The sequence below is a fragment of the Astyanax mexicanus genome, chromosome 14, assembly GCF_023375975.1.
Source record: "Astyanax mexicanus isolate ESR-SI-001 chromosome 14, AstMex3_surface, whole genome shotgun sequence".
Classification (NCBI taxonomy): Eukaryota; Metazoa; Chordata; class Actinopteri; order Characiformes; family Acestrorhamphidae; genus Astyanax; species Astyanax mexicanus.
Window position 1 is genome coordinate 38,560,550 of NC_064421.1, and position 12,450 is coordinate 38,572,999.

General features: G+C 39.1%; 1 protein-coding gene across 2 annotated transcripts in view; it reads left to right on the forward strand.

The window, feature by feature from the left end:
* Positions 1 to 12,450, forward strand: part of ush2a (Usher syndrome 2A (autosomal recessive, mild)) — a 440,168-nt gene that overhangs the window by 325,123 nt on the left and 102,595 nt on the right. For both annotated transcript variants that reach the window (XM_049464244.1, XM_022672674.2), the window contains exons 54-55: positions 271 to 425; positions 5,324 to 5,522. In XM_049464244.1, coding sequence (XP_049320201.1) covers positions 271 to 425; positions 5,324 to 5,522 — 354 coding nt within the window. The remainder of the gene's footprint in view (positions 1 to 270; positions 426 to 5,323; positions 5,523 to 12,450) is intronic.

Consider the following 12,450-nt stretch of genomic DNA (forward strand, 5'->3'; position numbering starts at 1 on the left):
CAGCTAAAATATAGAATTGTGGCTTTTATACAGGTGCTTTGCTAATAAAATACACAATATTGCCAAAAGTATCTGCACGCCTGCATTGCGTTTACTGAAGTGAGGTTTGGATGGAGCTGCTTAACTATGAAAACCCATTGCATTAAGCTCTGTATGCTGTACTATTCCTAAGCCAATCTGAAACTACATGAAGTTTGGAGGTGTGTAGTGATGTAGTGACTCTGCAGAAAGTTGGTGAACTTGTTGTGTGTGTGTTTGTGTGTGTTCCAGGTGGGATCAGTCACTATGTGATTCTGCGTGATGGACAGGAGCGATACCGTGGAACTGAGCTGAGCTTTACTGATGCTGGAGGCATCCGGCCTTTCCAAGAGTATACATACCAACTGGGGGCTTGCACTTCAGCGGGCTGCACAGACTCCACCAAAGTGAGTGTGTGTGTGCGTGCATAGTGTATTTTATCTGCTTAAAATCCTTTCATTTTCCCAGAAATCATCAGTGCACCTTATGTATGAATTTTTCCTGTCAGATTGTAAGGAGCAGTAAAGTCACTCCGCTGAAGTACAGCTTTATACAGGAGTTTATACATTCAGTTTAGGCCTCCTACAGTATTAGCATTAGCTGCTAAACAGGCTAAGTGCTAGCTTTTTCACCGTTCAGAGGTGAGCATATTGGGCCTCTCTCTAGCCTGCTGCTAACCCCGGCTAGCACTGCTGGGTTAGTATTAGTGTTAGCCACTAATCGCGCAAAGCGCTAGCTCTTTCGCCGTTCAGAGATGAGTATTATCAGCCTGTAGTCTGCATGTTTATTGCTAACTGCTAGCGGTTAGCTGCTAATGCTAATGCTGCCACACCCAGCCTTAGTGGAAATCTGAAAATATAAGCTTACTGTAAATAAACAGAAGTTTATTACTCACCCAAATAAACTGTTTTTAGGAGAGAAATCTGTTTAGATTAACACATTTAAAAAAAAAAAGAAAAGAAATGTTGTTCATCTTTTATTTATTTATTTATTTATTGCAGATTAATTCAAAAACATATGGAATTATTTAGTAAACAAAAAAGTTTGAAACATTTTCTCAGTTTTAGGTAGAGTCACCTGAAATGGTTTTCAGTTAACAGCTGTGCTGAACACATCAAGAGTTAATTACTTGAATTTCTTGTCTCTTAATGTGTTTGAGAGCATCAGTTGTAAAGTTGTTGAGGTGTGAGTTGGTATACAGTGAATAGTCATATTTTTCTGTATTATAGCAAGAAATTCTCTACTAAGTAAAGAAAAAAATACTTTAAGAAATGAAGATCAGTTAATTTAAAATATATATTAAATAAAATATCCTTAAGTGCAGTCGCAAAGAACAAAAAAAATGTTATGAGGATGAAACTGGCTCTCATCAGGAGCGGCCCAGGAAAGGAAGAGCAAGCGTTACCTCTGTTGCACAGGAGAAGTTAATTAGAGTTACCAGCCTCAAAAACTGCAAGTTAACAGAACACCAGTATTTTGGTTTATTTAACACTTTTAAGTTACTTTATAGTCTGAAAGACTTCAGTATTTATTCATATTTTTGGCTGGTGCTGTAAGTTTTGTTTGGTGTTCGAAATGTTAAAACTGAATATTCTTAATAATTAGAACTTCATTGCTCTTTAAAAGAATGTGATTGCATTATAATGCTATTATACTGTATTATCATTATATCATTGCCATAAAATTGCAATATTTTTGTTAATTGTGATCATTTGTGATGCAATATATCATCAAAAAAACAAGAACAGTTATTGTGACAGGCCTTGAACAGGTCTCTTATTGTAGTTGTAAATAGTTGTAAATATGACAGACTTGTGATACATACATACGTTTTTATAACTCTTATACTGTTACAGTGTAACAGTTTCTGTTTCTGCGGTTCCTCTAACTTCCATACAGCACTTTATATATATATATATATATATATATATATATATATATATCTAAATTCATAGAGGAATGAATTCTGCCGGCTCTCTGCTCCTGCTGTCTGGTTAGGAAGTGCTGAGCACACTGGATATTTCTGATAGCAGCCTCGTTGTTCCTCAGCATCCTCTATCTGAGTCACATCACTGTTATCTTCCAGTAATTGCTGTTCGCTCCAGATGAAAGAACAAACTCTACGTCTGTGCGGTTTAGATCAGGTGATTACTGTGCTCCGAGCTGTGCTGAGGGAACAGCTGAGAGGAGGAAGTGAGGGGGAGACTGCCCTTACCTCACCACAGTTACTGTACCCTCTCAAAACTATATCAGACCTCTATTATCAAAAAAAAAAAAAAACTCACGCACCTATACAAATAATTGAATTTAGGTTCCTCTCACTTTCATGACCATGACTGCTTCTACAAACAATAGTGAAAGAATGGGTCACTCTCAGGAGCTGAGTAAAAGTTTAAAGAATCATTGAGGATTTTATTTTGTGTACATACATAACATGATCAGGATGTATCATCATATATTAGGGAAACATGCTAAGTTAAAGCACCGACAGCAGCCCCTGAATCAGCCCTATGCTATTCCCCCAGTCCAATTTCCACACCCCAAGCTGCCAGGTATAGACAACAGCATGCAAACCGTGTGCTGCAGCCATGGAAGTGGGTGAGCTAACTTTTTTTTTTAGCCGAACAGGTAATCATTAAACTTCAGTGAGATTGCTAACCATAACTAGGTAATTTGCCACCACCACTAGCATAGTAGAGCCGAGCATTTTAGACATTGAAACATATGTTTTAACCGATCAGCTACAGAGTAACACATCATCATCATATGCCACTGTGTGTCAATCTGGCAACCAGAGTGAGATTTGCATCTAGGGGTGGGGCAGAAAAGTCTATTCCGGTTTTGGAAATTGGACTCCTGTAGCCATTTCACGCACTCGCTCTAATTTGTTGTTTCTTGAGTGTTTCTGTGTGAAAAAAGAGTGTGAGTGAAAAACATACGGTTGGAAAAAAAAGTATGTGAACTTGGATTACTTGGATTTCTGCATAAACTGGTCATTAAATGTGTTCTGATCTTCATCTAAGTCACAAAAATAGACAAACATAGTCTGCTTAATCTAATATCACACAAAACATTATATGTTTGCATGGAGGGGGGGGTGGTATGTGAACCCCTAGGTTTATGAATTTTTTAAAAGCTAATTGGAGCCAGGATGTGTTGAGATTGGATTTTGGTGTTAGGTAAAGCTGCCCTGCCCTATAAAAACACACACCAGTTTTGAGTTTGCTGTTCTTAAGAAGCATTGAAGCATTGATGTGAATCATGCGTCACACAAAAGAGTTCTCAGAAGACCTACGTTTAAGAATTGTAGACTTGCGTGAAGCTGGAAAGGGTAACGAACGTATCTCTAAAAGCCTTGATGTTCATGTGTCCACTGTAAGACAGACGGTCTACAAATGGAGAAAGTTCAGCACTCTTGCTACTCTCCCTAGGTGTGGTCGTCCTATAAAGATGACTGCAAGAGCACAGCGCAGAATGATCAATGAGGTGAGGAAGAATCCTAGAGTGTCAGCTGAAGACAGTTTACAGAAATCTTTGGCACATGTTGACATTTTTGTTGACAAATTTACAATAAGGAAAACATTAAACAAGAATGGAGTTAATGGGAGGACACCATGAAGGGAGCCACTGCTGTCCAAAAAACATTGCTGCACATTTGAAGTTTGCAAAAGAGCACCTGGATGTTCCACAGCAGAACTGGCTAAATATACTGTGGACAAATGAGACCAAAATTGAGGTGTTTGGAAGGAACACACAACAATATGTGCTATGTGTGGGAAAAAAGATACAGCACACCATCATCAAAACCTCATCCCAACTGTAAAACATGGTGGAGGGGGCATCATGGTTTGTGGCTGCTTTGCTGTTTCAGGGTCTGGACGGATTGCCGTTATCAACGGAAAAATTTATTCCAAAGTTTACCAAGACATTTTGCAGGAAAGCTTATGATCATCTGTCCACCAACTGAAGCCCAACAGAGGATGGATGATGCAGCAGGACAACGATCCAAAACATAGAAGTAAACAAAGAACTGAACAACTTCAACAGACGAAAATACGCCTTCTGGAGAGTCCTGTGGCATGACCTCAAGAGAGCGATTCACTCCAGATATCCCAAGAATATTATAGCTGAACTGAAACAGTTTAGTGAAGAGAAATGATCCAAAATTCCTTCTGACTGTTGTACAGGTCTGATCTGCAACTACAGGAAACGTTTCATTGAGGTTTTTGCTGCCAAAGGAGGATCAACCAGTTATTAAATCCAAAGGTTCACATACTTTTTCCACCCTCACTGTGAATGTTAACATGTGGTCAATAAAACCATGCAAATATATATATATATATATATATATATATATATATATATATATATATATATATATATATATATATATATATATATATATATATAATATATATATATATATATATTTTTTTGTATGGTATTATTTCAAGCAGACTGTTTGTCTATTGTTGTGACTAGGATGAAGATGAAGAATGCATTTAGTGATTCATTTATGCAGAAATCCAAATAATCCCAAAGTAATCCAAGTAATTTAAATGACTTTTTCTTGCAACTGTACATAGTGATACATGTCTGCTTTAACCTGGCTCAGCAGATCATCATGGAGTTGAATGTTTAGAACTTTTTGTGAGCTATTTATTTTTAGTTGATCAACTGTTCTAATAAAAATGCTAAATGATGATGCTTTAAGTAGAGGCACACACACTGGCGCAGAGAGTGAAAATACTGTATTTTGAAATATTGCAATGTTCTGTTTTTGCTTCGGGTAAGTGGAAGAATGTAGTGTGCGGTACCCGAATTGAGACGGAGGGTGTAAGTGGAGTGCAGCGGGTCGTAGAGGGGGGTGTTGAGGGGTGGGGGATTAACTTGTACACCTGCGAGCGTCGCCCAAACAGTTGCAATTATTGTCGGCCCCAATACAAGGGGAGCAATTACCCGGCGGGGCAGGGGGCCGCTGAGCCGCCTCTGTCGCAGTGAATGAGGATGCTGATTTAATCTCGCCGGACAGTCGGTAAGCTCACCGGCAGCACATCAGGCCACTGCCCGGGCCAGGCTGCACAGAACCGGAGAACGGGGGGAGGGGGGCAAAGAAAGAACCACCTTAACCACCTCTCACGGCCTTCCCCTAATAGTCTGCCACTCCTAAAGACAAGAGCCCAAACCACTAGTGACATTCTATTAGAGCAGGATATCCAAGCCTCCATTAGGCCAAATTGCTCTGTAATTCTTTTTTTTCTGTGTGTGTGTGTGTGTGTGTGTGTGTGTGTGTGTGTGTGTGTAGGTGGTGGCAGTGACTGTCCAGGGGGTACCGGAGGGTCTCGCCGCTCCCTCAGTCAGGGCACTGGGCCCCACAGCACTGCACATCAGCTGGGTGGCCCCGACCAAGCCCAACGGCATCATCCGCGAGTACTTCCTCATTCAGAGTGGAGTGGGGGTCATCCACACTTACACACAGGGGGAGATGACCTACAACCTCACAGGTACCTTACTCTCTGTCTCTCTCTATGTGTTTCATGTGAATGTCTTAAAATACATTATCAATATGTGACGTTAAATCTCAGTATAAGTGCTCTAAACTCCCTAAGATTCTCCCCCAATATGACTTACTAAAGTTACTGCTTCATTACTCCACATGGTGGCGCTATCATCAAATGAATGAGGTAAATCTGCAGTAAAGAATTTTGGTTATTAAATTCTGTGACACTTAAACCAATAAAATCATATTTAGGAGTATCACAGAGAATTGTCTTGCAATATATCAAATATTGCAGTGTTACTGTATTGGGATGATATCTTTATCGTGGGCAACCTATTGTGATAATATCGTATCCTGAGATGCCATGTGATTCCTTTCGCTATGTGTCCACTAGCACTTTTCTTTAACACATGTTGTCTCATGTTTGATCTCCGGCTCGCCGTTTGCTCTTGTGTCTGTGACATTTTTAAATTTAAATGAAGCAAGAGACGTAGTGAACCATCATTTTAAGATGTTTCAGCTTTAATCAACCTGATTTTTATATATAGTTGTGGTGCTTGAGTGTGTGAAGTCGCAGCCTGCTCTTCCCCTGTTGGCTGGATGCAGTAAGGCGGTCGGATTCATTTGCATAAAGTTGAGCTCTGCTGAACTTTTTCGCCGGAGGGCGGGGCTGCGCTCAACGCAACCCAGCATGCATGCATGCGGCTCTCTCCATTGAAACAAATAGGATCAAGCATCAAGGCTTAAGTGCTAGTGGACACGTACAGTTAGGGCCAATTTACCAAAATTACTTCTGCGTCGAACTTAGTCTAATTAAACAAAACGAAAGTGTAGAATATTTTTTTAAATAGTGTCTACAAAAGGAAAAAATGGTTTCTCAATATCTCACCACTTGTCACATCTTCCTTGGTGAATTTGTTTTCTTTTTTGTTTCTGTGACTGTAAGGTCCGGAAAATATGTCTTTGGTTGCCAAGGAAAAGCTGTAAAATGTGTAAATTTGTAAATCATCCTTGATTAATATGTACATGTGTAACATCGGTGCATCTTTAATATTTTTCTAAACTTGATAATGTTTATTTTAAAGATTATTTGAAAGCATATTCTTATGAAAGCTTTTATTTCATAATGCCATTAAACTGATTTATAATGTTTGTCATTTGAGTCATTCGAATAGCTACACATGCTCTGCTTTCGGCAGAGTTCTCAAACACATGGTGTAGGAAGTATCAAAACAGTGGTACAACTAAGTCATGTTATCTGAACAAAGAACGAAGCCTAAATCCCTCCATATCAGTTATTTTTTGTTACTTAAGTGATTGCTCTGTACTATATCCTATATTTTTTTGAGTAGCATATTCCATTATAGTGAAACAAGTGGAATATTTGGAAAACATTTTGGTTAACAAAACATGTTGATTAAACGTGGAAAATACTTAATTTACACTTAATTCTGGCCCAATAACATAAATACAGTTTTTAGTTTTGGACACTCTTTTTTAATTAGAAAAATAACAATAAAAATGGAAGAAGATACAGTATGTCTTTAATCTGTATGCAGAATGCATAAAGCAGGTTCACACATGATGTAATCTGCTCTTCAGCCTCTAAAGGAGTGGGAATAAGAGAGAGGTGTGTGTGCGCGCGTGTGTGTGAGTGTGTGTAAGTGCGTGTCTGAAAGTGAGTAATGAATCTATCTGGCAGCAGAGAGCTGCCACTCCCTGGCCTCCATGCTGCCACCGCCCGCCACCGGCAGCAGCATCAGCAGCATCAGTATCAGAGCAGCAGCTACAGCGCCCCTCCACGCCTCCACCTTTATTTATGCACGCTGTTTTCTGGAAGCAGTCTAATGACTGAATTTACACCTGATTCCCGCAATGAGCGGCTGCCCTGCCCATCACCCGCCAGCGCCCCCGTGATTTGTGGGGCTTCTTTTTATCTGCCTGCGAGCGGGGCCGCGTTCCTGGCCTCCAGCCATCCGTCGCCGGGCCCAGAGCCCACGCGGGATGGGGGTGGGGGACGCGCTCGCGACTCCCACCTCCTCCCACACACCGGCCCGGCGACGGCAGCGGACAGCTGCACAACAGCCAGCTCCAGACCCACACTGAGAGAGGGGTCCACACCCAGGCCCAGAGAAATACCAACAATACTGAGAGCTGGCCTGAGGGGCGGGGGGATAGCGAAGTGTACCACATTAACATAGAGACAATAAGAGTAATAGTCATACACTGCTACAAATCTATTGGCAAAAACTAGAAAAATATATATGTATAAAAGTTATATGCTAAAACATTTAGGAAGCAATTTAAAATAAGCAATCTCAAAGACTCAAACTCATTAAAAAATAAGACTTTTGTTTTTACTCTTGCAATATAATAATAACAAGAAAATTAGTACACTGCAGAAAAAAAAAAATAAATATATATGCAAAATAAATGGTCTGACTTTAAGGTAAAAAAAAAAATACATTTGTTTACCAAAGATTGTAGGTGTGAGATTATGTTGATAAAATAATGATTTTAATGAGTCTCATTTAGAGTTCTCACCCTATTTTAAGTCACCAGGCTTTAGTTATTCGGTTTTTATGTCCAAAGCTAAGCCAAAGACATCTGTGCTTTTACTAAGAGAATTAGCATACCCCATTGGCATTTTTTTATTTTGCTTAATATAAGCATATATGTTTCCATTTTTAAATATTTTGTCTAGTTTTTACCAATGGATTTTTTAGTTGTAGCAGCAGTTTAGAAGTTGTAGAAAAAATAGTACACGGCAAAAAGCCAAATTTTAGCATATAAAACTATCTAATTTTAATGCAATAAATCTTATTTTTTGTTCTGTAATAATAAAAAAAAAAAAAATTGGTACGTTTTTTTAGGTGTAAGATTATTTAGCTTATTTTAGAAACAGTGGTCTTAATCAGAGTGGTCTTAATAGAGTCAAGTAATTTGAATCAAAATAAGCACAAAAAGATTTTCAGATTGCTTATGTTAAGAATTCTTATAAATAAAATGTTAGTTACTATAAGTATAATTATTGTTATTTGCATGTATTTGTATAATTAGTAATGAAAGAAGTAATAGAGGTCAAGGCAAAATCTTACCAGCCTAAGTACTGCAAATACTGCAAATGTAAATGTAAACTTTACTTCCAGTACATATAGTTTTTAAATAATTCAACAATAAATAAAGTTTCTCTGTAGGTGGAGTTACTAAAAGGTTTGGTTGATTCAGCATTACAGTTAGCACACTTTGGATATGTCCATCTTTTTAATCATATAAATGCTCAAATGGCAATCATTCTGGCAACCCAGCTGGCTAAGGAAGTGTTGGGAATACGTAATATCTCTACTACTGCCTGATCTCTAACAGAACGTAGGATTTGGTGCTAAAGATGATACGGTTCCAGTCAACAGAGTCTGGCTGAAAGTCTTTAAAACGCTGCCTCTTAAAATCTGTCAACTGGGCAAATGTCTTTGAGGGCCTTATAGATGTGTCTAGAAGCCAATAATCTCTCACCCAGAGGTACACTCCCCAAAGGTAGCCTCTAAGAGTCTTTAACTGAGACATAGGGAGAGCATTTTAACACCCTCTTGTGGCAAAACCCAGTATGTATCAAACCACACCTGTATACTACGTTTGCATACACCACAAACAGTACTGCTTTGTTGCCAAATCCCGCTTAAATAATCCACACTAAACTATTTTTTTCCCCGTGAGACAGGTTAAAGCTTGACGACAAATATTGTCACGTTTAATCTCGCGAGATCTCGTGCCACACGGCATTACTTTTAACTGTTTAACACTGTTTATTACTGACATTAGTACTTTTAATTGTTACCAGAATAATTTAAGTTAATAGTTTTATATATTGCTATTTTTACTACTACTACTTCTTTTTTTTTCTATTATTAATATTGTTAACTATTATTTCTGCCTCTTCTACTGACGATTATAATAATGATGTTAACAATAAGAACAATAATAAACACTATTGTATTATTTTAGATATTACAACAAATAATGTAAATGGGCCGTGTGCAAATAGCACATATGTGCAGTAAGTGTCTTTCTCAGGGGGAAATATGATGTGCATAATTCATGCAGTGCACTTGAGAGAAAAAGAGAGAGAGAGGAAAGCAGAGAGAGAGAGAGAGAGAGAGGGAAAGAGAAAAAGGACAAAAGCCAAATGCTAGTTGTTCCTCGCTCGCCGACACTATCAATGACATGATTATGAAATCTGAGCCGGTCACGTATTTTTGGGAGCGTCTGATCTTCTTCCAGTCACAATTAATATGAATGAAAAGGCGTGCGGAGAGGAGAGCTCGTCCGCGGAGAGGAGAGGCAGGCGGCTCGGGGAATGTTAAAGCCGCTGTCGGGAGGAGGCAGAGGAAACAGGAGGCTTCCTCACACCTGCCTCTGAGCATGCTGATGTTCACAGGAGATCATCTTCATTTATCCCCGTGTCTTTTTGTAGGTTTTGGCTTGTTTAGCAGATGCGGGTCGCCGGTGGCGCGGTCTGATACAGTGACAGTAGCAGGTTGGGAAGGTGAGCTCGGACGCAGGCGAGTGCGTCTGATCATCTGTGACTCTTACTCACACACTGAGTGATCAGTGTTTTATTGGATTTGATTGATCAAGCAGACAGAAACACAGAATTACTACAGGAGGTGTTAAGTACCACTGAGAATGGAGGGTAACTGTACTGGTGGATTTTCTGTGCCCGGTTTTCTCAGCTAGTTTAAAAAATGTTTAACCCAGTATATACGCACAAAATTTCAATAATGACACTCCTATTAATATGCCCCAAAATTGAACCCTGTGGGACACCACAAGCTATGCTAAATTATACAGTTACCAAATGATTTACAGTTGTTTCTGCAGTTTAATTAATAGGGGTGTCACGATTTTGATATTTCAACGAAATCAATCAAAATTATGTCATGGTCTCGAGCATCGAAGTCAAAAAGAGGATCGACGATCCCTCCCGCAAATGGCGCAGCACACTACGCAAATGGCGCAGAGCACAGTTCAAATGGCACAGCACACTGTAGCTAAAAGAGCAGCCCTTTCTCCAGAGAATGTGGACATTCTCATCTTCTTAAAGAGAAAACTTGAAAAAAAAAAAACAGTTGTTTTGTCTAGCCTCAAATATGTTAATAGTTTTGGTACCTTAAGGATCATCTTTCTCTCCAGATAAAGGTAATAATATATCTTTATTAAAGAAAAAAAATGTCATTCTTAGGCACCAAAAAAGTCTTAGTCTTATTTTTCTTGTTTAACTGTTATAGTAGGATAGAGTCCAGTTTGTTAAAGCTCTAATTGTTCTATTATTTTGTACATGACTGTTTCTGTATTTTTTTATTATTTATTTGTTATGTTGCACATTGCTGTTTTAATAGTGCACACTGCTGCTACCAAAAAAAGCCACTAGATGGCATTACATATATATCTTAATTAAATTGTTTAAATTTGAGCATTAGTGCCTAATGTGGTGTATTACAGATCACTTGTATCACTTTGCATCACTTATATCAAGCCCAACTTTTGAAATAAGATATTGTAAATTTGATGAATCAAACCAATGACTAACCATAAACTAATCTAAAACTGACATAGGCCTCTCTGCTGTAAAAAAAAAAAGAAAATCGAGAACTGAATCGAATCGTGACCCTTAAATCGGAAATAAAATCGAATCGAGGATTGTTTAACATTTTTCAAATATTACATTAATTTTTACTAACATTTGGTGAACTTTGAACTAGGTTGTTGAATTATTTTAAAAACATTATGTTAATGTTATTATGTAAACTTTTGTTTTTTAATTGGGGGAACTTTAAATATGATCGCGTAAGATTTTAGAATGTTATTTGACGGAATGTTTGCTACTAACGTTTGGAGAATATTTAGATAGTGTTAGCAGGGTTGTGGGAATGTTAATTTAGAATGTTGATTTAGTTGGTTTAGAAATGCAATTTTTTTGTGGCTAAATGTTAGTTTGTCGTTTTCTGGCCGTTTTTCTTAGAAGCTTTGAATCCTCCCCACAGCCACAGGCTGCCCCGTGCTCACTGGAGGGACTTCTGGAAAGCTCTGTGTCTTTGTAAAATAATCCTGAGACAGTGGGGGGGGAGGGGGCTCTCTGCTGAGTGAAGATATTTGGGCTGGGGGGCTCTCTGTGCCCCTCTAAAGACCCGTGAGTTGGCAGACACGGCAGCGGACAAGCGGAGAGCCAATCAGTGGCTCCGGGATCCTGGGCATGAAGTGAGGGGGAGCGTGGGGATCTGATGGCAGATTTGGCCGGCTGGCAGCGGAGCACGTTTAGGAGTTGGCGAGGGATGGTGGTGGTGGCTGGGCTTGTTTGGGTGCTGTGCTGCTGCTGGAGGAAGACAAGGCGGAGGAGGGCCAGGGGGTTCCCTTTATGGAGAGGGTGGAGAGAGCTGCACTGAGATCAGTGTGTGTCCCACAGCATTCAGAGACTGACATTCTGAACGTGTACAGCACTGGTACAATTCTTATTTCACACTACATGATTTTACACCGTTTTATGGTCCTAATCATGCAATCATATCTAGCTAGACCAGTTTGAAATTGTCAGTCAAAAGCAGCAACTACCTGCAGCCAATAGGATCACAAAAAGATGAACCACATGTCCAACTAATGCAGTCGTTTATGCAGAGCCCACTTTCAGTTTCCCCATCATATCAGAAAAAGACTGTTGAGCAACTAACCACTAACCAGGATATTTGTTTAATTTTAGAAAGTAAAATAAAGTATTTCAATAAAAAGAAAAAAGAAAAAACTTACCTGCATTTGTGCCTTTCTGTTTAGTAAACAGGATTTAGGCAGTAAATATAATTTGATACTGCTACTGTGATCTGATTGGTTGGTGAGCTGATGGTGGAGTTACAGTCAGAGTTTAAAAGGTATATTTAGTTTGA